The 27,189-nt window shown below is 39.3% G+C and overlaps 1 protein-coding gene and 1 long non-coding RNA gene across 2 annotated transcripts; both read left to right on the top strand.

Moving 5' to 3' along the window:
• Positions 1-763: 763 nt before the first annotated feature.
• On the top strand, positions 764-4,415 carry LOC146271575 (uncharacterized). Its single transcript, XR_014767078.1, has 4 exons — positions 764-794; positions 3,126-3,321; positions 3,535-3,628; positions 4,102-4,415. It is a non-coding gene; the product is annotated as an uncharacterized LOC146271575 (long non-coding RNA).
• Positions 4,416-10,255: 5,840 nt separating this feature from the next.
• On the top strand, positions 10,256-24,391 carry LOC146271574 (myosin heavy chain, fast skeletal muscle-like). The gene is made up of 41 exons (XM_084706563.1): positions 10,256-10,276; positions 11,166-11,206; positions 11,481-11,699; positions 11,904-12,047; positions 12,164-12,320; positions 12,429-12,456; positions 12,635-12,743; positions 13,324-13,416; positions 13,514-13,577; positions 13,694-13,792; positions 13,911-14,014; positions 14,091-14,229; positions 14,333-14,451; positions 14,614-14,763; positions 14,974-15,144; positions 15,327-15,630; positions 15,771-15,835; positions 15,965-16,052; positions 16,189-16,306; positions 16,389-16,512; positions 16,851-16,987; positions 17,213-17,468; positions 17,559-17,801; positions 17,890-18,066; positions 18,257-18,402; positions 18,800-18,890; positions 19,052-19,441; positions 19,686-19,812; positions 19,989-20,107; positions 20,230-20,426; positions 20,573-20,756; positions 20,948-21,113; positions 21,309-21,433; positions 21,535-21,843; positions 22,454-22,657; positions 22,749-22,874; positions 23,243-23,413; positions 23,560-23,664; positions 23,746-23,841; positions 24,014-24,145; positions 24,261-24,391. Exons 3-41 carry the CDS (start codon positions 11,493-11,495, stop codon positions 24,276-24,278), a joined length of 5,802 nt encoding a protein of 1,933 aa, XP_084562689.1. The 5' UTR covers positions 10,256-10,276; positions 11,166-11,206; positions 11,481-11,492; the 3' UTR covers positions 24,279-24,391.
• Positions 24,392-27,189: the final 2,798 nt, after the last annotated feature.

Here is a 27,189-nt window from a genome sequence, read left to right as displayed (position 1 = left end):
TTACCCCCTCCATCCTTCCATTTCTGACATTGGTGCTGAAATAGATTTACCACTGACATATTTGGACTGGAATACAAACCATGGACAGCCTGTCCATGCTTAGCATACTTAGCGGACCCTTAACCTTACATGTGACATTTAACATCCCAAATAAGACATTAAAACTCAAGGGACATTTTTTACGGCTCAAATCAAGTTACCAAAAACTTGCTGATGTGTATGAAGTTTAGTTATACTAGGCTCTCGATAGATTAAACATTAAACAACACAGCAATATCGTCCTAAATATCCCAAGCATTGTTATTTGGATAAAAGGATTTAGTGTCGATGATATCCTCCAAATTGAGAATGTAAACGTGTGTAAAATAAGCTAACAACATAGTTTAACAGGTCAACTAATGACAGCTGTTATCTTTTTGCTTTAATTTATTTTAAATAATCATAAAAATAAATATCCCGGGGGAGAATAATATGAACTGTTTTCCTGGTTGCTTTTCATTATTTTAGACAACATGTAGGGATCTTCACAAACTAGTGAAAGGTAACATATATTTGCTTTGATGACCCCTGGTGAAAAAGTTTAACTGGTGCATAATAAGGTCTTGCTTGCCATGAGAGACACATAACTTGGTCCTCAAGTCACAAAAATCCTGTCACATGTGGTAGGACTGACTTGCTGCACGTTGGGCACACGCCCTCTTCTCTTAGGGTGGAGTGTATATATACGCCGTTTCCGCCTGGCTAAGTCGTTTAAATTGTTTGGCGCGTGTTGCCCGTGGTTGTGTGTCGCGCTGGTAGGTTTCGGTTTATCTGTTTTATGTAACGCTTACAAAAGCGCTTCTTTAATGCAACATTTAAATCTGTCATTGCAGACTGCGCGTTGCTTGTGTGCTGGCGCATTGGCTGAGGTTTGTGTGCGGGAAGCCTGACTAAGGTATATGGTTTTAGTTGTGTATTTCTTTTTTAATCATGTAAAGGTTGTTATGGTAAATATTATGTGTAATGTGTATCAGAGATCAGTCTGAACCTGATGTCTTGTGTGTTTTAGCAGGAAAGACACACATAGCAAAGTGGTTGACCACTGTTTTCTCATACTTTAATTTGTTTGTAATTGTAGGCTGTGAGAGCCACCAACAAATATTTATTTTGGGTTTTTGTTTACCTTTGTTTGTATGAATATGTGTCCTTTTTGGTTAACTGCCACCTGGGTGTTACCACCCTCTGGATACATTAGGTCCAGTGAATTTACTGTTTCTGACATTTTGTGTGTTTTTGAGATCCCCAAACACTATTGTGTGGAGTGTGTTTGAGCCTTGACTCACATTGTTCTGGATTCTGTTACTCCGCTTAAATGGAGTGATTTGTAGTGTGTTAATCCAGATAGTGTTGCTTTTATTGGGGATTGGTTTGTCACTGTTTACTGGTTACTCGTGGCCTGTATACCATGGTGGGGAGCTACTTTGATGGCAGTGTGTGAATGTATGTGTGTGAATTATTGTTTTGTAATCTTATTCAACATCAGTGACCAGATATTTATTGAATAAACAATACTGTATTTTGCTACATTTCTGCCTCTGCATAGTCATTCATCTGATTAGCCTGCGTCCTGTGTACCTTCAGAGTAAGTGAGTCAGGGTTTGTCACACACATAATATAGCACCGTTGAAATAGCAAAATACGTACTTGGAATCATATCCTGAACCCTGGAGTTTATTTGAGTTTGAAAACATCTTGCAATTCAGAGAGGCCTTTTTGTGACCTGACAGCATAAAATCTAAATTAAAAAGGTTAAATTAACGTGGGTTGTTGATTATGATGGAAAGTATAAGAGAAATCTGGAAGGTTTTAAAACAAATGCATATTGTAACTGGATAGAAAATAGTTAAAATAAAATTTAAAAATTATATTAAAATTAAGAATTAAATTAAAATTAAAGACTTTATTTTACATTCCTCTTGTGAACAAACTGTATGGAGAGGATACAGAATACTGATGGTAAAAATGGAGTGTCAAAGCAGAAACATTTGTGTGCACTCAGCTGAAATTAAAGATGTACTCTCTCTTATGGGCTAATTGGCATATCTTATATTCTCTGTACTCACATATTGTATATTCCAGTGTCAACCAAAAGTATTATTATTAGAGTAATATTAATATTATATAATATATATATAATAGTAATATTATGATTGCTAGAAGCACGGAGGACAATACACTGTCATTTCCTGCTTTCTTTCTGTCTGGTATTGTCCTGTTGTGTGATGAGGTCAAATACTTGACCACTTGGGCTCTATATAACTGATGACCTGTCTGACGATAGGGACATTCACAGACAGTACTGTATGATGTATGCACAAACTGATATGCTGAATCACAAATTCAGTACGTTTTCACTGTGAAGACCACAACTTTTAAAGCTTTTTGCACCCCAATGCATACTGCCCACTTGTGGCGGCGCTATAAAAAAAGCAGTATGCAGAAACTCAATGTGGCATATAAAGATGGCATGAGGCTGCTGCTTAAAATACCACAATGGAGCAGTGCACGTCAAATGTTTGTAAGTGTTGATGTATCTACCTGTCCTGCTGTACTCAGGAAAGAAAGACAAATTGTAGAAAAGAAAAAATACAAAAAAGCTCCATAATTGAAATTTGTGTAATCTTGTATAATTACATTAAGCATGTGTTTTAGTCAGTTTTAGTTTTTCAGTAACTGACAAACTCTCATTTGAGTTTTCTTGAGGATGGAATCATTGCAGCCAACCCTCTACTGGACACTTGTGGTAATGCCAAGACTGAGGAATGACCACTCGTCTTTGTGTAATTTGAGGGTGAAAGATTTGTAAAGATTTGTACTGGACTATTACACGTGTTATTTGTAGTATACAATGAATTAGTTTACATGTAGAATGTGATTCAATTTGTTTTGATAATGTTTATCCAAAGCAATGTACTGTGGGGATTTGAATATGCAATCCTTTGATATGCAATAAAAAGTTCTACCACTGGATAAAAGATGAGGAAGTAGTACCTTAAAATGCTAGAGAGGAGGTGAGATGGAGTTGAGCTGACAATGAGCCCAGAGCCACAATTATCCACTACTCATGGATAAATGTTTACTACAAGGTCAAGGCTCTACTGAAGAGTAGTGAAGTGACGTGACATGGAGGAGTCCACAGCCTCAGCCCTGAGGAAGAAGCTGGCTGGCTGACAGTGTGGCATAGCTGGGAGAGCAGATCGACAACCTGCAGCGTGTCAAACAGAAGCTGGAGAAAGACAAGTGAATTCAAGAGGGAGATTTATGACCTCCACCCATATCAAGGTATTTAATAAATCTAAGGTCTGTAACAACCAAACATCTCAAGAGACATGTTGAGGAGGAGGTCAATGTAAACTAAATTAATATTGTAATATCCCATTAATCACCCAATGGGCAGACTGATACACAGACTGACTGGTATTTTATTTTTCCCCAAGGGGATAATTCTCTTTGACTTAGTTTTTCTTACTTTCTCTTCTGTCTCTTCTGCCACAGATTTTGACAATCAATATAAAGTCAAACCAAGTATGAGACTGATGCCATCCAGAAAACAAGGGTACTGAAGGAAGTCAAATATGACCATTGAATAGTAAGTCTTTCCCTATTTTTTTTATTTCTTGTGTGGAGAAACTTAGGGTTAGTTGTCTCATGACAAATTACTTATGGCAGTGGTTCCCAACTGGGGTGCGCTCACCCCTAGTGATACGCAGACTGACCGCCGGGGTCGCACGAGAGAATATTTATAATGGCGGGGGAAAAAATTGTCTCAGTATTATTTTTACGTATTTAACTGAGGTAAACTTCACATGCAAAAGTTTTATTGAGAAATACAATTTCACATTACAAACTGTAAATTACTCATGATTTAATTTCATTTTACAAGCACGTCTGTGTCACAATGGCCCCGCCCGCTATTATTGCAATACTAAAATTAAAGTTTAACCAGAGTAAGGTGTCAGGGGGTGCTTGACAGGGGTCAAACACTAGAAAGGGGTGCATGCTGCAAAAAGTTTGGGAACCACTGACTTATGGAGTATTTAAATTGTATTTTGTCCCCAACAGGAAGAAGCTGGCTCAGCGTCTCCAGGAAGCTGAGGAGACCATCGAGGCCACCAACTCCAAGTGTGCTTCTCTGGAGAAGACCAAGCAGAGGCTGCAAGGAGAGCTGTAGGACCTTATGAACGTCTTAAATATATAAAACATTCACAGTAAAAAAAGGAGGAAAATTCAAAGCAGTTAGAGGTTAACCTGGTGTTTTCACTTACTTTCACATCCTTCAAAGAGACCACAGTGTTGCTTCTGTTATATTTTTACCACTCTAAGCCCTTGCAGGTGACAGCTGCTCTTGATAAGATTAAAAAGTATGACAAGCATAACAGAACTTAAAACAACTTTTAAACATTGTAATACATTAATTAGATGTTTTTTTTCAGCTAAATTAACCAAAATAACCAAATATTTTTGCTGCTAGCACTGGAACCCATGAGAACGATATACTGTTTGGGTGCCCGAGAGCAGGAGTTGTTGGCAGCCAGGGATATTAACTCCCCTTCACTTAAGTTCTCACAATGAGATCCAGCCAAGCACATTCTATTTTGGCCTCTACTTCCTCTCACACAATAAACCAAATCCAGGAAACGTTCACACTAAAATGACTTTTATAGCTATAATTCTAACATTAAACATTTAGGTGTTTTCAGTAATCAGGAATGACATTTAGAAAACATAATTTTTATCTGAAATCTAAGTTTAGGCCTATACTTGCAAACGAGACTGTAATGAACATGGCATGAAACCTCTGTCTTGAGGCATCTCTCCTCTGAGCTCTTTCGCTCAGCTTTTGTGGAAAAGGCCACTGGCAAACGAGTTGCTGCCATGTAGGTCATTTTCAAAGAGGGAAGTGGAAAACTGTGAGTCAGCTTGGGTGCTTGCAGGGCTTGGAAGGCTCTGGATCTTTCGGGTTGCCACAATATGCATAACAAAAGCAATTAATTCACTTTATATTCACAATGTTACTGAAAATTCCATGTGGATGCGTAATATCTCTTGCCTAATTGTGAAAAGGTTTTGCTCATGTGCATTAACTTAACACTGACATCTTAATGACTGGCTGCATTACAGAAACTGGCATCACGGGCATGAGCACTGCACTAGTGTAGATTAAAATAGGTCAGTTGACAGGGTGTGGACAGAGCTCATTCACATTTGCTCAATTGCAGGTCAATTGAGATCTAATAAAGACAAACTGCTGTCCTATGCAATGTTTACAAATCTCAGAATAACTCGATGTACAATTTATCTGTACACATGCTTTTACAAATTAGTTTACACGTGTAAACTAGTCCATAAAAGCATGTGTACAGATAAATTGTACATCGAGTTATTCTGAGATTTGTAAACATTGCATGTGTATGCTCAGTGTTGCTCATCAGCTTCCCTCAGTACATGAGGGGGTGACCCCCTTGGATCACACCCAATGTAGAATCAGCAATGACACAGAGGGAGCCTGGAGCAAGAAGAGAGATGAGAGGAGCCTGGACGGCAGCCAAAGTAAGCCACTGAGGAACCTCTTCACCTCAGACGACTGGGAGTCAGTTTACTGTAAGGGATTCCCCGCAGACATATACATCGTCCAATATGTGTGTGATGTGTAGTATGTCTGCAGAGGGGCCCGTTATGAGTATGGCTATTAATAGAATCAACAGTCAGGAAGAGGCCAAAGTAAAGGCAAAAAGGGAGTAACAGTTAAAACAATGCAAAATCAAACAAATATAGCTGCAAGCATGCATTACTTTTTATATGGTATGCAACCATTCATTTCCTTCTTACATATTTGCAGTGGATTAATACAAATTGTTCTAGACTAAATATCAAAGACCTCCGTTATGTTCCTTCTAGATTTATCCAGACCAGACACAGGAACTTGAAGGGCAGGTCTATGGGTGTATGTGAAGCCCTCTGTGACATGCTTGCGTGTAAAAAGGGCTATACAAATACATTTTTATTTGATTTGAGGAGGGATCCAAGTGCAGAGGGCTTTCTTGTTTCAACAGGGCAGGAACAGGCAGAGCTCTGGCACACAGACTGACAGGGCAATAGAGGTCATCCAAAATTGTTATCCAAATACAGGCAATAAGTTGTAAGAGCGGCTAACGGGGCAAAGTGGAGTATCCAATAATCGTATTCAAAAGGCAAGCAAATGGTCAGAAATACAGAAAAGATAGATCAAGGCTCAGACAAACTTTAAGAAAGAGACTGCAAAGAAACTAGGGAACACTGGGATTCAAATAGCAAACAAAAATGGGTCAAACAAGCGACAGGTGAAGCCAACTGACTCAAAACTCAGCATTCTTGCAGACGTAGGCATGACACTTGACAGTCTTGCCATCAACAGGCAACAGCTGCTACTAACCATCAAGATTATTATTGCCCTTACTGCCTATATTGTGGGTGAAAAACTCAAAACCTAGTGGCATTTCAACACAAAATACTTGAATGAAAATGTTTTCATTCTTCAAATACAGAATGAACTGGGTTCCCAAAAGCGGACGGTGTATTTCCGCATTTGGCGTGGTATTTATCAAACCAGATCCTCGTCGGGCAATCAGCGCCGATTAGTGTTAATTAGCTCGCTGTTAAAAGACGGGAAACATCGCCTGCATGTTACTGCCACCGTGGATGATTCGAGGAAAAGAAAAGAAAAAGTTCAGCGAACTGGAGAAATGTACACACCCACTTCCCTTACACCCTCCCAGCAGCGGTAATCTGCGTTTTTACTCACGTGCGCTGCCTTTGTAAATATGGTGTTATGTCTTTACCCGCTATTTCACGCATGACATGGGCGCAATCCTGTTAGTAAAAGAACCACTATCCAGTGGGTCAACTGTAAACCAAAGACACCAACAATGCATAAGGTGCAATGGGCTGGCTTCACCTTGCCGGCGGATCGTCGTGTTGCCCAGTTGGAACATACCCTCACTAATGGTGTAACTATTCATACTAAACTTCACTGTCATTGACGTTTCCATTGCAATGTTCTTGTTTTCCTCTTACCAATATTCAAAGGTTCACTGAAAATAATATGAGATTGAAATGGACAAACTGAAGGCTGTGCAACTGTAACAGACATGGTCTTGCTCCATCAGAGGTATACAGGCCGATGTTCGCCCCTCACTGGGGTCTAACACGCCACCTCTGACTTCCCAAGCCCGACCACTACCAGCTACGCCAACAAAAAGCTAGCTATTCGTTGGTGAGGGTGGCCTGTTACATACTTGAGGAGTGAGTTTCACCACACACCGGCTACACAACATGTAAGCATAGTCAGTGAGCATTCTGAAATTAATTTGAGGTATTGAGGGGGTCAGATGGCTGAACGGGCTATTGATCAGAAGGTTGCCGGTTCGATTCGGCTGTGGAAAATGACGTTGTGTCCTTGGGCAAGGTACTTCACCCTACTTTCCTCGGGGAGAATGTCCCTGTGCTTACTTTAAGTCACTCTGGATAAGAGCTCTGCTAAATGACTAAATGTAAATGTAATTTAACTCATCTGACCAAAAAACTATTGAAGTTTGAAATATTCAAAGATTCACTGAAAATAATGTGAGATTGAACTGGACAAACTAAAGGCTGTGCAACATGTATGCATATTCAGTGAACATTCTCAAAGTAATTTGAGGTATATAGATCATTACCTAAAAGTTATTTAATTTCGAATTTTTAATTTGAATAACAAAGTCCAAAGCGTGTACTACTTTCCGACAATGTGTTTTCTAAACAGAAGTCTTAGAATACTATTTTTTATGTGAAAGAGAATGACAATAGCTGAATAGCAATAAAGTATGTTTGACGTTACATTTACATTACATTTTAGTCATTTAGCAGACGCTCCTATTCGGAGTGACTTACAGTGAGAACAGGGACATTCCCCCCCGAGGGAAGTAGGGTGAAGTGCCTTGCCCAAGGTCATTTCGCAAATCTAGGAATCGAACCGGCAACCTTCTGATTAATAGCCCGATTCCCTAACCGCTCAGGCATCTGACCTCCATGTTTGTCCCCACGTTCACTGTGATTAGGCTACTAATTCTCATCTACAACTGCAGCCAACTATATGTCTTTGGAGTTAGTACTGCATTCTGTAGTTTTATTTAACCGTCATAACTGAGATACTGTAGAGGCGCCTAGAACACGAACTGGAGCCAGCGTTCAGCCAGCCTGAACAAACTGTTGAATAACCTCTTAACCTTAACTGTCTGGGAGTCAGTTTGCTGATAGGGATTCCCCTGACAAATTATTTATGGCTCATCATGTGTGTTTGTGGATGTGTGGGATTGTGTCTGTGCGTGTGTGTGTACTGAATTTATAGAATTTGAAGGATAGCGGGTCTATGAAGATGAATGCAACACAACTTTTCCACAACTGTAGCTTCAGTTAGTAGTTGTCCCAAAGACCTATTAAATACATTTACATGTAACATATTAATGTTTCTTTAATTCCTGTCATTCTTACCATCACCAGAAATAATCTCTCCTCAAAGGTCAATGTTATTATTGACAAGCATATAAGGCTTCTCTGACAAACCTACATCTCAAATGGCACTGCTGAATGTACGTTTCTTGACCTGTCAAGCTGTTTTGCAACATGATGATGTTCAGTGGTCGGCAAGAAAGCAATCTGACCATATATGTCTGTTCCCCCACAACATATCCCATTCATACTTTGGACATTGATACCACGATAAAGTTGCCAGTCAGATAAATAGCCCTGAGGGTCTGCCAAGAAAAAAACATTCTCTGGCCTCTCAAAGGAGGCATGCCAAAGTAACTTACTTGCCTGACATTGCATCTGACACCTCAAATCCCAAATAGAACTTAGGGGATATGACATGTTTACTTGTCCAAGCTACCAGTGCTACTTGAGCTACCAAAGTAATTGCTTATGTGTTAGGCAGACTCCCAGAAGATATAAAACACGTCAAATGTGTAACAACTCACAGCAGTTAAATGTGTCATATTTTATGATACGTTATTTCTCCTGTTTGCAAGAGCATTAGGTTTACCAATGACAGTTCAGTCAAGACACTCACATATTAGATTTGAGCATTTATTGATAACCATGACACGGAAGTAGGTTTGACTTTGGTGGAGTGGATGATCTAAGGGAAGCGCTCCCTGCCTCCTCGATGCGACACATACATACATGACATATGAGGCAGGGAGCAATAGAGATATAATCCCCCTGATGGATAGAACATACAGACAGCAAGGGGGAGAAGGGGATGGTGTAGGGCGGCAGCAGCACTGATCATCATCTTTTACATACCATTGGACAATGTTGCATAGTCATGCAAGAATCATACAAAACTGCTCAATTAATCAAGATCTAGGCCTCGGTTAATGTCATAAAAGGTTTGGGAAGAAGTTCATTTGTTTCCAACCAGAAAAACCTGAGATACAGGCGTGACATCTTTACATGTTGTCTCCTCATAACTGGATTTATAGTAAGCCTACTGTAAATGATATCAAGTCTATGGCTTGCTAAATCAGTAGATTATGTCGTCCGATAATTTATTATCCAAAAGAAATAGGTTTTAGATTTCAAATGGACTGAATGGGATTAGGATGCTATAAACCAGACTGGACACATTTCTATGTCATTATTATAAAATCCATACAGTTCACTCATGTATGTGGGTAATAATATATTTTACCTCTTTTCTCTTCACGTTGGATTTGAAATAATACACACAATGTTCAGTAAAAGTGTTTTCCTTTTCTGGCGAACCTATTCAAAAGACATAGAATGAAACACGGTTTTCATTTTCAAGTTTAGCAAATTGTTCAAAAGTTGTGCAAACTGCACAACAAGCAAAAATGAAATCAAAAATTAAATTGATCGGCTAAAATCCTGTTGGATCTAGTACTGTACTCATTACAACCTTTAATGTGTACTGTCCTTAATAAAAAGCAAATTTAGGCCTTTTTATACATTATTAAAAAATAAAGAAAAAGGAAAGCAATGTGGAATGAATCCAGATAGGTCCTGTATCATGCAAAAGAGACATAGAGAGAATGAGGGAGAGGGAGGGATGGGGTGCAAGTCAAACTCTAGACTCATCTCTAATCCATTTCCTTTAGGAGAGTAGTCCACAATTAGCTACTGCTTGCTAATCACTCTCCACTAGATATAAGGAGTCCCACAGAGCAGCATCCACGGACAGACAACTTCCACCTGTGGGGTAAGATACTTGTTATTTTCACAACCTTTTTATTGAGCTCAGGCACATAGATAAAACTCATCACACTTTGTGCATATTACGTGGTAAGTAGGTTTGCCTGGCCCATATACAAGAAAAATTTGTCAACTCTTATAGACAAACATGTAAGATTGAGTTTTGAATGAAAAGACAGACAATGTGATACAATACGTTTTGTCCCATAACTGAAATATTATTTTGGGATGACAAACTTTTGTTGACTATAAGATATTGGAAGTTGAAAAGTATGTTCTTGTTCTTGAACGACATATTGCATTTACTGTAAATCATGTTTGTTGTGTAGCAGGGATGCACCGATTCATTTTCCATTACCAATAGGTATTGCCCCCCCCCCCCAAAATAAGTTTATATCTGCTGACTATTTAAAAATATCCGATTACTTGTGACAAATTGTGATGTTTGAAAAGGCATCATGCTTATCATACGTCTACAATAGGCTAAGTTTTTTTTCTTCATTCACGTTTTAATGTGTCCATCAAATGTGTATACCATATGTGGTAATTTGTCCTATGTCTGAATGGGGTATACATTTTTTCTTAATTAATTATATGAAACAGTAATTTAAAATTGACTTAAATTAAAATGAGCAGAAATGAAAAGCTTCATCACAAGAAAATATATTTTTAAAATTATGACGTAGAAATGTACATTAAAGTCAAAATATCGGCATCAGCCAATTTTGTTATAGGAATATTGGCTTATGGTGTTGACAAATCATTTAAGTGCATCCCTACTATGTAACACTCAAATGTGATGGGAGGTAGAGCTATGAGATTAATGTTGTATATGTTCTGGTTATGTTATTTCTGGATACAGTTCTCAAAAAACTCTAAACAAACATATTTTACAGTACCAACTAAGAGTCAATTTCATCTGGGAGGGGAAAAACAGGTGAGACAGTTTGATGCTACATACATGTATACTGCTCAAAGCCAAAGCACCATAAGTATATCTACTACTGTAATTGTATACAATTAATTATTATATTTTTAGGTTTATTCTACACCTTTTGTAGGCTTCTTCTGAGGTCTAGTTACTTCACAGTAATATACAGTAAATGCATTTATCATGTAAACTTTCAGCCACACAGGATAATTATGAGAAAGGGCACATCATTTAAAAAAGAAGGAATAGATTTTGTAACAGTGATATATTTTTTCCCCAGTAAGCCGGCACCATGAGTACGGACGCTGAGATGGCCCAATATGGTGCGGCCGCCATTTACCTTCGTAAACCTGAGAAGGAGAGGATTGAGGCCCAGGCTGCACCATTTGATTCTAAGAATGCCTGCTATGTGCCTGATGTCAAGGAGTTGTACCTCAAGGGTCTGGTTGTTAAAAGAGATGCCGGGAAGTGTGATGTGAAAATCCTTATCACTGAGGAGGTAAGAGGATACTTACCACGGAATGAAAAAACAATTTGGTGGACTTGTTTCTGTACATCTATATTTTGCTGCCACAGTCACAGACACATTTAAGCTGTTTAAAAACGTACAAAAACCATGAAATATGATTGAAATTCACTTGACAAAAGTATACATTATTCAATTAGAGTAGGCTTAATGCATGTAATTGCCATAATCTTTCAGGTTAAAACCTTCAAAGAAGAGGAAGTCTTGCAGATGAATCCTCCTAAATATGATAAAATTGAGGACATGGCCATGATGACCTACCTCAGTGAAGCTACTGTCCTGTATAACCTCAAAGAGCGTTATGCCGCATGGATGATCTACGTAAGAAAACTACACATATAGACATGAGCCACCTTAAGGAAGCAAATCACACCCTCAGAAAATGTATACTTGAACTCTAATAACAATATTTTCCTTTACTCTCTGCTCATATACAGACCTACTCTGGGCTCTTCTGTGCCACGGTGAACCCCTACAAGTGGCTCCCTGTGTATGACATGGATGTAGTCAACGCCTACAGAGGGAAGAAGCGTATGGAGGCTCCACCCCACATCTTCTCCGTCTCTGACAACGCCTATCAGTTCATGTTGACTGGTATGGACACTCACTGAGGGATGGCTGAATTCATATATAGATGGATGCAGTGATACGAGTTGCTACTCATATCACTTCTGACACATTTATTTGTCAATTTACTTTCAGATAAGGAGAACCAGTCTGTCCTTATCACGTAGGTTTGAGACTTAAATTGAGTGTATATTTTATATATATATATATATATATATATATATGTATACTTTTATGTGTACAAATATGAAAATGGTGGTGTTTAATGACTCAAGAAGCTTGACCATACTTATTTTAGTTCATGCACACTAAATTATATTTTTTATCATCTCATAAACTAGTGGAGAATCCGGTGCTGGAAAGACTGTAAACACCAAACGTGTCATCCAGTACTTTGCCACAATTGCTGTTTCTGGAGGGAAGAAGGAAGTAATACCCGGCAAAATGCAGGTATGACCTTATATACACCATATAAAGTGCATGCCATCAATTTTTGACCCATCATTGATTTCAGCCCCCCACACCTCCATGGTACAGTTCAAGGGCGTATGTATCATTTTACATGAAAACTGTAAATATATCCTCCCATTTTTTATTAAAAAAATTAGAGTCACTGGCTGCATCATCAGTTATTGAAAAAATCCATCCCCCCATTTAAAAACAAAAAGACTCCCTTCGTATACGGTAGTTAAAATATAGTTTATATCTTAAAATATGTTATCATTCTTGACAGCAGTCCTGCCATAGTTTTACATACAGCATATCATTAATAAGACTGTTAGTATGTTAGTCATATAGCAACTTAAGAGCTTAAGGATTCATGACATTTGCACTTTAAGTGGGGGGTTCTGTGTTAACTCTGACCAAACATATTAAACTAAAGGTGTTCATAGATAATATAGAAACATGGTTAGACCTAGTCTAGGGGAAGCGTTTCAGGAGTGAATGATTAAAGACAAAGTGACGAAAGATAATTATTTTGGAATATTGGTGATAAGTCTAAATGACCAACTGGTTTGTTTCCCTTCAGGGTTCTCTTGAGGATCAGATCATTGCAGCTAACCCTCTACTGGAGTCCTACGGTAATGCCAAGACAGTGAGGAATGACAACTCATCCCGCTTTGTAAGTTTGGAGGGAAAATATTCACATTCTCACATTTTACATTAACTTAGAAATCAATAGGACACGTTGAAAAAGCCCTCTCTATGGACTCTTTCAGGGTAAATTCATTAGGATTCACTTCCACATGAATGGAAAACTGGCAAGTGCTGACATTGAGACCTGTAAGTTAGTTTGGATTCTTTCCCAGTTGATTCTTTTAGTAAACGTTGGTGTTTATTTTACTTGATATTCAAATTGTTCTTGTTTTTCTCTATCCTTTCAACCATGTCTCTCAAAGACCTTTTGGAAAAGTCCAGAGTAAGTTTCCAGCTGCCTGATGAGAGAGGCTACCACATCTTCTACCAAATGATGACCAACCACAAACCTGAGCTTGTTGGTGAGGCACTGCAGGGATTCTGAATGACATTAACTACTTTGTCCACTCATTGGATTCAGCCTTTACATAAAATGTACACATACCGTGGGTGATAATCATTTGAGTTTTGTCTCCACAGAAATGTCGCTTATCACCACCAATCCCTATGACTATCCCATGATCAGTCAGGGTCAGATCACTGTGGCCAGTATCGATGACACAGTCGAGCTTGATGCCACAGATGTAAGTCACTAAAAGGGTTCAACTTGAAAATCATGACGTATTGGTGGTTCATTGTAAACTTTCTTTCCACATCTAGGATGCTATTGACATCTTGGGCTTCACCGCTGAAGAGAAGATGAGCATCTACAAGTTTACCGGTGCTGTCATGCACCACGGCAACATGCACTTCAAGCAGAAGCAGCGTGAGGAGCAGGCTGAGCCAGATGGCACAGATGGTAAGCCAAAGTATTTGTATCAATGTTCTAAAGAGCATTCATACAACGATATTCCTTTGATAAACATTGCACTCTGATGGTCATTGCTCCTTTCTCTCCCCAGTGGCTGATAAAATCGGTTACCTTCTGGGTCTGAACTCAGCTGAAATGCTGAAAGCCCTGTGCTACCCCAGAGTGAAGGTCGGCAATGAGTATGTGACCAAGGGTCAGACGGTGCCTCAGGTAAGGCTTTAAAAAGCATCAGATTAATTTTTTTAACTGAAATGCTGTTAGAAATAAAGCTTGATTGTAAGATTAATTTTAGCATTGTTTTCAATTATTACAGGTAAAAAACTCTTCATAAAATGAAATCAATGTTTAAGTGGAACCAATATTCTTACACAGGTAACCAATTCAGTGAGTGCTCTGGCCAAGTCCATCTATGAGAGGATGTTCTTGTGGATGGTGGTCCGCATCAACCAGATGTTGGACACCAAGCAGCCAAGGAACTTCTACATCGGTGTGCTTGACATTGCTGGTTTTGAGATCTTTGACGTGAGTTTGATATTTGGCATTATGGCAATATTTGAACAATTATTAGAAGTACATTCAAAAGTGGTTTCTTTCATGCGTCATTAAACGATACAGATAGTATCTACTAAATATTTGATTGAGAGGAACAAAAATTGTGCGGATAAAGTAACAAATACATACGTTATGGTGGGATCGCTCAATAAAGTTCTGCCAAACTTTGTAAATCTACAGTACAACAGCATGGAACAGCTGTGCATCAATTTCACCAATGAGAAACTACAACAGTTCTTCAACCACACCATGTTTGTCCTGGAGCAAGAGGAGTACAAGAAGGAGGGCATTGTCTGGGCTTTCATTGACTTTGGCATGGACTTGGCTGCCTGCATTGAGCTTATTGAGAAGGTGAGGTGTTTGTGGATGTTTCATACCTGGCAAGGATACAAGGTTATTTATACATGCAGATACAGTATGAATAAACTGACATGTTCTTATCACAATGCTAATTGTGATTGTATTCTATTATGCCGTTTCAGCTCACTCTTTTACACAGTATATTTGACTGATTAATGTATATTTCTACACAGCCAATGGGCATTTTCTCCATCCTTGAAGAGGAGTGCATGTTCCCCAAGGCTTCAGACACTTCCTTCAAGAACAAGCTGTATGACCAGCATCTTGGCAAGAACATAGCATTTGAGAAGCCTAAACCAGCAAAGGGCAAGGCCGAGGCCCACTTCTCCCTGGTCCACTATGCTGGTACAGTGGACTACAATGTCACAGGCTGGCTGGACAAGAACAAGGATCCCCTGAACGACTCAGTGCTTCTGCTGTATGGAAAGTCCTCAACCAAACTGTTGGCCACGCTCTATGTTGCTGCTCCACCTGAGGGTTAGTATGGTTAAATTAGATTACAAACACATATTTCTACATGAACATATTAACATGATTGTTAATAAATTAACAGTATCGTTCAAGCAACAAGACATTTAATTTATTATGCTGTCTAACTTCTGCCACTCCTTTAACAGATACCACAAAGAAAGGAGGCAAGAAGAAGGGAGGTTCAATGCAGACTGTGTCCTCTCAGTTTAGAGTGAGTGAGGCTTTTTTTTACATTATTTGGGATAGTTTCATGCTGTGATTGTACTTTAATATTAGTGAGCATTTTAGCTTTCTTATGAATAATATCTGACAGTAACAATGCTTTATAACAACCTTACAGGAGAACTTGGGAAAGCTGATGACCAACTTGAGGAGCACCCACCCTCATTTTGTGCGTTGTCTGATCCCCAATGAGTCAAAGACTCCAGGTACATTATTGGTTTACGTATTATTTCTCTTCAGTCATTATTACTTTAAACATGAAATGATGAAACATTTATTAGATTTTTCTTTCCACAATTACAATCCACATAGTAATATGCTGACCCTTAATGTTTCATCCAGGTTTGATGGAGAACTTCCTGGTTATCCACCAGCTGAGGTGTAATGGTGTGCTGGAGGGTATTAGGATCTGCACAAAGGGCTTCCCCAGCAGAATCATCTATGCTGACTTTAAGCAGAGGTAATAATAAACACATACATTTCGCATGTAGTTTCTGTAAATAAGCAGAGCATGTTGAGAAATATATTTTCTATCTTTACAGATACAAGGTATTAAATGCCAGTGTCATCCCTGAAGGCCAGTTCATGGATAACAAGAAGGCTTCTGAGAAGCTGCTTGGGTCAATTGATGTGAACCATGAGGAGTACAAGTTTGGACACACCAAGGTAACATACTGTACACTATTGATGATGAGATACTGGGAACTCATGTTTGTGACATACAGAGATAAATAATAGAGTTAAATATCTAATTCACCTGGTAGACATTCAAAATGTCTACCAGTTAAACTTTTTTGAGAGCAATCCAACAATCTTACTGTAATAATACATATGAGGAATGCACGTTGAGAGATGCATGTTTTTAAATCCTCAGCAAGTCATTTCATTGGCAGTTATTTGATCATATCTTCATACATAACCTTTGCTATCTACTTAGATAGCAATATGTTAACACCAGGCGTGTTTGTTGTTTATTTAAGTTTTGTATAAAACCTGTGTCTCAGGTGTTCTTCAAAGCTGGTCTGCTTGGTGTTCTTGAGGAGATGAGAGATGAGAAGCTTGCTGCTCTGGTAACCATGACGCAAGCTCTTGCCCGTGGATACCTGATGAGAAGGGAGTATGTCAAAATGACGGAGAGAAGGTGAGATGGAGATGATAAAAGGAAAAATATGGATTCAAGATACATTTTGTTCTACTTTGAAGCTATTATTAGAATAATGATGTAAACTTGTAATTTTGGAATGATGGATAACTTGGGCTTGATGGAATGATAGACTTTACATGTAGGAATGGGTTAGGGTAATGACTTTACATTGCATAATTTGTATCGAGCTAAACACTTGCTGTGTCTATCTCTTATCATCAGAGAATCTATCTACACCATCCAGTACAATGTCCGCTCATTCATGAATGTCAAACACTGGCCATGGATGAAGGTCTACTACAAGATCAAACCTCTCCTGCAAAGTGCTGAGACTGAGAAGGAGCTGGCCAATATGAAGGAAGACTATGAGAAATGTAAAGTTGCTCTTGTCAAGGCTGAGGCTCGCAAGAAGGAGCTTGAGGAGAAGATGGTGTCCCTCCTTCAGGAGAAGAATGACTTGGCTCTCCAAGTTGCATCTGTAAGTGAGGCACACACACACACAAACACACACACACAGACACACACACACACACTAAATTAAAGACTAATTAACCTCTGTTATTCTCAGGAAGCAGAAGGTCTGAATGATGCTGAGGAAAGATGTGAGGGTCTGATCAAGAGCAAGATCCAGCTGGAGGCCAAACTCAAAGAGACAACAGAAAGGCTGGAGGATGAAGAGGAGATTAATGCTGAGCTGACAGCCAAGAAGAGGAAGCTGGAGGATGAGTGCTCTGAACTGAAGAAGGACATTGATGATCTGGAGCTTACCTTAGCCAAAGTGGAGAAGGAGAAGCATGCCACAGAGAACAAGGTATCAACATCTCACCAATATCCAAGCAGTAGTTTGTTCAGAAACACCAAACAACAGTTTTGTCTTGAACTAACTTTGTCTTGTCCAGGTTAAAAACCTGACTGAGGAGATGGCATCTCAAGATGAGAGTGTTGCCAAGCTGACCAAGGAGAAGAAAGCCCTGCAAGAGGCCCACCAGCAGACACTGGATGACCTGCAGGCAGAGGAGGACAAAGTCAACACTCTGACCAAGGCCAAGACCAAGCTGGAACAGCAAGTTGATGACGTGAGTAAATTCATGTTTTCGTGCACAATTTGGGGTTTTATCCAACTTTGCCTCTTTTGGTATTTAATGTAATCTCATATAATAAATTGGTTTTAGGGATTCAGAAAGACAACTGACTAATAAAACGTGTTATGAATAAATTGCTGTTAACATCAAAGCTTAAGTATGAGAAATGTGTGTTGTCCTCCAGCTTGAAGGTTCACTGGAGCAAGAGAAGAAGCTCCGTATGGACCTTGAGAGAGGCAAGAGAAAGCTGGAGGGAGACCTGAAACTGGCCCAGGAGTCCATCATGGACCTGGAGAACGACAAGCAGCAGTCTGATGAGAAGATCAAGAAGTAAGTATTGTATATTTATTAGAGACATTCTTGACATTATATTGATTTCATTTACTCCAGCAATCATTACATTGAATTTCCAGTTCAATATAATAATTTCGATGTCCAATATTCAACCCCATCTATAGGTCATGCACATGTATTATTCATATTACTCTCCTTGGAGTAATGCATTAATAAAACTCCTATGAAACTGAGTTTTGTGTCTAATTATACTAATTAGAGAACTTATGGACGACTTAATTGAATATCTTAACCATTAGGATAACAAGGCTTTTGTTTTGAAATACTTAACAGAAAAAGGGTTTTCAGAAAAATGATAGATGTGCTTTACAATTTAATCTCCACTCAATGACATAAAAACAAAACCTGACATGGATTGATGGGTTCACTATAGGAAGGACTTTGAGACTAGCCAGCTTCTCAGCAAGATTGAGGATGAGCAGTCTCTGGGTGCCCAGCTGCAGAAGAAGATCAAGGAGCTCCAGGTGTGTTTGTATTTAATAAACGAGAAACGTTTATTTTTTATGCCTCGATGATATTGGACTTGTTTATCTTTAACATCCACCTTGTCTATTTAGTCCTTTTCCTCTCGTATGTGGGCCAGAATTTTGAGACTTTTAAGCTAAATATTGGATATCTACGGTAGGCTCGTATTGAGGAGCTGGAGGAGGAGATTGAGGCTGAGCGTGCTGCCAGGGCCAAGGTGGAGAAGCAGAGGGCCGATCTGTCCAGGGAACTTGAGGAGATCAGTGAGAGGCTGGAGGAGGCTGGAGGCGCCACAGCTGCTCAGATTGAGATGAACAAGAAGCGAGAGGCTGAGTTCCAGAAACTGAGACGTGACCTGGAGGAGTCCACCCTGCAGCATGAGTCCACAGCCTCAGCCCTGAGGAAGAAGCAGGCTGACAGTGTGGCAGAGCTGGGAGAACAGATCGACAACCTGCAGCGTGTCAAACAGAAGCTGGAGAAAGAGAAGAGTGAATTCAAGATGGAGATTGATGACCTCTCCTCCAACATGGAGGCAGTTGCTAAGGCTAAGGTCAGTGATTCAAATAAACCTGAACAGAAAGATTAAATTAATGTAAACTTTAATTATTCCAAATTCCCTAATAATAATAAAGGCACATTTTGTCATTTTGTAATGATTTACTAAATTTGAACAATTTAAGGATTTAAGAACTTCAATTGGGCACGTTGGTTTACACTTGTGTACAAAAAACACAAAAACAGTAAAAAAAAAAAAAACTAAAGTAGCTATGGGATACATTGTGTTTATTCCACAGGGAAATCTGGAGAAGATATGCCGTACCCTTGAGGACCAGCTCAGTGAAATCAAGACCAAGAACGATGAGAATGTGCGCCAAGTCAATGACATCAGTGCACAGAGAGCCAGACTCCTCACTGAGAATGGTAAAAACATATATGCAACAGAAATATGTTCCACAAGTTGTATATTGAAAATAACCAAAACAAGTATAATAGAGAAACAGACCTAAGGAAGAGCTTCCTCAATTCCCGCAGGTGAGTTTGCTACTAAGTTGTTGGGATACTCTTAAGAAAACTGAGCTTTCATCAACTCCCCACAGGTGAGTTTGGTCGCCAGCTGGAGGAGAAGGAAGCCCTGGTGTCCCAGCTTACCAGAGGCAAGCAGGCCTACACCCAGCAGATTGAGGAGCTCAAGAGGCATGTTGAGGAGGAGGTCAAGGTAAAACAATGAAAGAATACCTATGTTGACCAACTATGACAGTTTTACAGTACAGGGGTTTGCAAAGACTCTTTTTTGGTCCCTTACTACATCACTCAGATCTCCTATTATTTTCTTCTCAGGCTAAAAACGCACTGGCCCATGGAGTTCAATCTGCTCGCCACGACTGTGATCTGCTGAGGGAACAGTTTGAGGAGGAGCAGGAAGCCAAGGCAGAGCTGCAACGTGGCATGTCCAAGGCTAACTCTGAGGTGGCTCAGTGGAGGACCAAGTATGAAACTGATGCCATCCAGAGGACAGAGGAGCTGGAGGAAGCCAAGTAAGTCCAAAACATTTCAGTCTTAAATAAGATAGTAATATAGAACGTTGATAGTAATTCATAGTACCCCAATATAAAGTTACTGTCAACCACCCCAAGTTTGCTCTCAGGACAGAATACCATTGCGATACTTTTTGTGTCAACAGGAAGAAGCTGGCTCAGCGTCTCCAGGAAGCTGAGGAGACCATTGAGGCCACCAACTCCAAGTGTGCCTCTCTGGAGAAGACCAAGCAAAGGCTGCAGGGAGAGGTGGAGGACCTCATGATTGATGTTGAGAGAGCCAATGGCCTGGCTGCCAACCTGGATAAGAAGCAGAGGAACTTTGACAAGGTGAAAAATAAAGTGCCAGTTCTAGGTTTTGATGAAATTGAAAGTGTGGAACATGGATGGACCAAAATCTGCAATTGGAGCTTAAAAATGTTTGTCATCCTCACACCCTGCTTTTGTGCCTTGAACCTAACCCATTGTTTACATGTTGACATTAATTGTTAAATGCTACATTTGTGTGTGCTTCCTCCTAGGTTCTTGCAGAGTGGAAGCAGAAGTATGAGGAGGGCCAGGCTGAGCTGGAGGGAGCTCAGAAGGAGGCGCGTTCTCTCAGCACAGAGCTCTTCAAGATGAAGAACTCCTATGAGGAGGCTCTTGACCAGCTGGAGACTCTGAAGAGAGAGAACAAGAACTTGCAACGTGAGATAAATGTTGTGTGTGGTGCTTTTGTCTTATTGAAAAGAGAGAATGATTTCATATTTCACCATCTCATTATACTGTGGATTAGTTGATTTACAGAACCATCAACTGGGGGAAAACAGTTTCCTGTTGAACTCGTGTTGGATCCAGTAAACTAAGCTTGCTAATTGACCAAGCTTCTGTTTCAAATCACAGAGGAGATCTCTGACCTGACCGAGCAGATCGGAGAGACTGGCAAGAGCATCCATGAGCTGGAGAAGGCCAGGAAGACAGTGGAGACAGAGAAGTCTGAGATTCAGACGGCTCTGGAGGAGGCTGAGGTACAAACTCTCCACCATTTCTAGAATGAAGTGGAAATGATAATCATTCTAAGGATTACCACAGCTAACAATGACATTTTCAAAAACTTTCATTTATTCAGGGAACCCTGGAGCATGAGGAATCCAAGATTCTGCGTGTGCAGCTAGAGCTGAACCAGATCAAGGGTGAGGTGGACAGAAAGCTGGCAGAGAAGGATGAGGAGATGGAGCAGATCAAGAGGAACAGCCAGAGGGTGATGGACTCCATGCAGAGCACCCTGGACTCTGAGGTCCGAAGCAGGAATGATGCTCTGAGAATAAAGAAGAAGATGGAGGGAGACCTGAATGAGATGGAGATCCAGCTGAGCCATGCTAACCGCCAGGCTGCTGAGTCCCAGAAGCAGCTGAGGAACGTTCAGGCACAGCTCAAGGTACTGTGATTGTTGGCCATAGTGATAAGTAGACTGCAGTGAACTACATTATTACCAACTTCAGACCATCACTGCAGATCTAGACTCAAAATGAAAATATAGGCTCAAATATCCATCTCAGATCATATTTGTTTTGGTTTGGAAAACATAGGTTCATGTGTATAGAAAGGCAATTCATAATATCATTCTTACAAAGATCAGTACACCTTCCAGTACAAACAGTACTGCTGAAGCAGTAGAGGACGGTGAAAATACTGTGCACAGCAGCATCATTCTTTTCTTTTCTTCTGGTCTATAAAGCCAAACAATGGATTTTGGTGTTTCAAAACCCATTGACACTGTATGTCTATGTTTAGCTTGTGTTCTGCTCCTCTCTCTTACTAACCGTCTCTGGAGGAGGGGATCCCTCTCTGAATTTCTCCTCCCAAGGTTTCTTCCATTTTTTCTCCCGTTGGGAGTTTTTCTGGGAGTTTTTCCTTGTCTTCCTTGAGGGTTTAGGTTGGTTGAGGGGGAGTTCTATGGGTGTATGTGAAGCCCTCTGTGACATGCTTGCGTGTAAAAAGGACTATACAAATACATTTGATTTGATCTGATACACTGCTGTTTCTAGGATGCCCAGTTGCACCTGGATGATGCTGTTCGTGCTGCAGAAGATATGAAAGAACAGGCTGCCATGGTGGAACGTAGAAACGGTCTGATGGTGGCTGAGATTGAGGAGCTGAGAGTGGGTCTGGAGCAGACAGAGAGAGGCCGCAAAGTGGCTGAGCAGGAGCTGGTGGACGCCAGCGAGAGAGTGGGACTGCTGCATTCCCAGGTGTGGACGAGAGCCACACATAGACACAAAGTTAAATAACATTCACAGCAAGGGATTAGTTTTTGCTATATCCATGTGTACTCTCTTCCAGAACACCAGCCTGTTGAACACCAAGAAGAAGCTTGAGACTGACCTGGTTCAGGTGCAGGGAGAGGTGGACGACATTGTCCAGGAGTCCAGAAATGCTGAGGACAAGGCCAAGAAGGCCATCACTGATGTGAGTCTGGCTAACAAAGTATCACAGTACAATCACTATCAGTCACTACTTTACTTACCTACATTAGCCCACCCTGTATCCATGTCCTAGTGCTTCATAACTTATGTTTCCACAATTCTAGTGTCAACCCCCACTGATCCATCTAAGTAAAATGCAGAAACTTGTTAGATGGTTTTGATTTATACGCTGATTTATACACTGCACTTCTCACAAGGTTTTATAACAATTTGATGGGTCATACCACTCGTACAAGGTCTATATGATATAATGCTGTACTGTGAAATTGTTTTTGTTTATGTAACCTGGTACAATATACTATGTGTACGTACGGTTCCTCAGTTTAACAAAGCGGTATTCTGTTGTTGCAGGCTGCCATGATGGCAGAAGAGCTGAAGAAGGAGCAGGACACCAGCTCTCACCTTGAGAGGATGAAGAAGAATCTTGAAGTGACAGTCAAGGACCTGCAGCACCGTCTGGATGAGGCAGAGAACCTAGCCATGAAGGGTGGCAAGAAGCAGCTCCAGAAACTGGAGTCCAGGGTGAGTTTGCAAAAGTAAAAATAATCCCTGTTGCTTTGAGAAAGGTCAAATATGTTTACTTACTTTTTTCCTAGTATAATGCTGTTAATAAGGACGTTTTTGCATGGGAGTGATGGATTCACAATGAGCTCATAATCTCCACTCAGGTGCGTGAGCTGGAGACTGAAGTTGAGGCTGAACAAAGGAGAGGTGTAGATGCAGTCAAGGGAGTCCGCAAGTATGAGCGCAGAGTCAAGGAGCTGACATACCAGGTAACAACATACTCATTACACTCTTTATAAAATCATCAACATTTGTCTGAACATAAACAATTAATTACTTTTTTACTTCAGACTGAGGAGGATAAGAAGAATGTAACCAGACTTCAGGACCTGGTGGATAAGCTGCAGCTTAAAGTGAAGGCTTACAAGAGACAGGCTGAGGAGGCGGTAAGTCTAATAACTTATTTGACCCTTGCTTATGCAAAATAAAGCTTTCCTAGCTTTTGGTGTATATATCTATGGCTTTACCAATGGTATTTTTATTAATGTGTTAATGATCACTGCAGCACGCACATTTACAATGTTTTTAAGAAATATTTTTTTTATGAATTGATCCCAGGAGGAGCAGTCCAACTCCCACATGTCCAAGTTCAGGAAAGTTCAGCATGAGCTGGAGGAGGCTGAGGAGCGTGCCGACATCGCTGAGTCTCAGGTCAACAAGCTCAGAACCAAGAGTCGTGACTCTGGAAAGGTAAAGACCTGCTGATGTCACACCAAGGGTTCAGACAAGAAAAAAATGTATTACAGTGTTTTGTTAGACCATTTGTCTAATTAAATACAATAACTGTTTTCTTTTTTACATTCAGGCAAAAGAAGCGGAATAGATCCTAACCTGAACAAGACACTGTGCCAAAACATTGCTATGTATCATAAAATATGGTTTACATTGTGATATTTTGAGTGGTTTTGAAAATAAAATGAACAATCTACAAAACAACATGGCTTGTTGATTTGTTGTAGGAGTTCGAAATTTTGTCTTAGGTTGGACAACTGTGTACATAGAAATTAGTTTACACAGGTAGATAAAGCACATAAAAAATGTCTGCATCCAATTTAAGTTTGAAAACACAAGGCCTTTGTAGCCTATGAAACATTTCTTCCATGATCCTGAATATTGTATTTATAAGAAGTGAGTTTGTTAGAGCTACTGTGGCTTGTTTATAGGTGCTACAGCTGATAGATAAGTCTAAAGATGTTTGTTTCAGTAAAATATGTTTGAAAAAGGGGGTCCAAGGGATACAAAATATACAGATACAATGATTCAAATTCATCATATAGATGAAGAATAATCCAGGCTATTTTACCTAACTAGTACAGTGTCTGTGGAATGTACAGTATTAAGACTGTTAAGTTAACAGTTTTGTTGCTAGTTCTAGTTAAACAGACATAATGTGCATTTTCTTCCACATTTCCTTATTTTTAATGAAATACAAATTAGCTCAATTTAAAAAAGTCATTTAGCCACTATGGCTATTCAACCTGTGAGTCATGTGGGTATCTAGATAGCTAACATTACTACTTTTACTTTTTACTGTACTATAGTGCTTTGTGTGCAAGACAGGCCCATTACAAATAAAATGTATTATTATTATTATTATTTGTATAACTAAATAACAATTGACAATCAAAACCTTCCAAAATATATTGTCATTGCATTTACATTTAAAATGATATTCAAATTCTAAATTTATAACCCAACTTTTCAGATGGTGTGAAAATAGATTCCTCCTCACAAACCTGTCTTCATATCTATTTCTTATACGCATTTCTAAGTCTTGCTATGAGCAGTTAACAGCTGCTTCTCAGCAATCAATGTTATTTCACAAGCACAAACCTCATTATAGTTAAGCACAGACTACTTTTTTACTGACATTGATACTGCTCAAATGCCACTACTAAATGACATAATTGAATTACCAGTGAGCTATTTGGCCTGGAATATCTGGCCTGAGATGAGCCAATATCCGTTTTGGCCTTTCATGTATAACTTTCAAAGTGAAACCAAGGTGGCCGTGCTTTACTGGAGTTCTGCCATTGCATGTGACACACATCCCAAATTAGACTATAACTCAGGGTTGATGTTTTCGTATAAGCTCACGTTACAACAGTAAATTCTGATGCATGTATGAGAGACTAACGAGAACTTAGAAACAATCCAATACCTCCAGTTGTAAAGTTTCTCTTAGTTTAGTTTAGTTTAATGTTTATATTTTGGTCTGAAATGTATCTTTGGCTTTCTCTTTACCATCCATTTAATTTGAGGAAGTATGGTCTTAATATATTTTTTATAAAATCAATGTTGTCAAACATATCAGTTTGAGTAGGTCAACAGTTATTACAATAATTACATATTAAATACTGTTTTACCAATTATAATTAGTTGTGCAGTAGCAATTGTCAGATGGTTAGCATTTTAAAATCTCATCCTTAAAATTTGGCGGCATGACGAGAAAACCTCAAAATGTCCACTGCTGAAACCCTGTCAGGTGGCAGCCAGGGGAAATGTGAACCATGTAATCATGGCATCTTGAAAATGGTGTGCCTAAGTATTAACCAACTTTATAGCCAAGATAGATGTCAACAAGACTAAGGCATATTTAACAAGACTACTCTAGCAGTGTAACTTGTATCACCTAAAATGTCTTGTTGTGATGAGACATATTTCAAACGAATGGAGAAACGAAGGAGGATAAATAACACAAATATATCTAGGAGGGACAGTTTGGAAGCTGACATGAGGGTATTGAATATTATCCATATTTAAACCTGATATATTGAAATGCAAATCAAACAAAATAAAATATATAAATATTTTTTAATCCGGTACAAATCATATGTTCGTTTTTTTCTCAATATTCTTTCAATTTTAATTTGAAGCTGTTTAAATTCTTAGGCTTTTGTACCAACTTTCTGAAAGTATTTGACAAAATCTATGGAGGCTAAAGAGTTTGGATGTTATGTAAATAGTGAATAGTCTTAAAAGACAAACTGTTGAAAATATATTTTTGATATCACTGTTTTCCTCACCAAACCATTCAAATGTCATAGATCTGCATGTCAGGTTTTATTTAATATTTTTGTTCAGTTCCCACACACAACACAATCTTTTGGATTTGTCCATTGTAAAGTTCTGCACAAAGTCATCTCTGAAGGGCAGCTCAATTACATGTGCCATGTCAGCTTCACAAGAGAGCAGTGGTATGCATCTCACTTCTGGGTGATAACTCTTTCATTAATGGTATAAATAACTAATGTTCTACATTTACAGCTGTGTCCAACTGAAAAGTAATAATAACATGTTGAATGGTAAAGATGACTTACACATTTTACAATATTCCATTACTTTTAATGGAATATTGTTAAATGGTGGATATTGTGCTTTTGCTACAAGTATTTAGTGCCTATACTTGAATCATGGTTTGATTGTTTTATGTATTTTTATTTATTATGGTAAAATATTTTTGGGAGGTACCATAGTAAAATAATTTGTCCCACCTATGTCAACCAACACTGTACTTCTGCAATGAAATACTTTAATATGTTTTATTTTTTTGATTTCTTTCATCATTGAAACTAGAGATAGCAAGAGGGAAGGAGAGAAAGGGTCAAGGTCAAACAGTGGACTCTCGCCTCCAGTTAACTTCCTTAAGACGAAGTGGTCTACAATTAGCTGCTGCTTGCTATGCACTCTTCAACAATATATAAGGAGACCCACAGATAAGCATCCATAGGGCA

Source organism: Hypomesus nipponensis, chromosome 10 (genome assembly GCF_054491055.1).
Source record: "Hypomesus nipponensis isolate SF chromosome 10, ASM5449105v1, whole genome shotgun sequence".
In the NCBI taxonomy this organism is placed as follows: Eukaryota; Metazoa; Chordata; class Actinopteri; order Osmeriformes; family Osmeridae; genus Hypomesus; species Hypomesus nipponensis.
The sequence above is the reverse complement of the archived record's forward strand: the minus strand, read 5'-3'. Positions and strand labels throughout refer to the sequence as shown.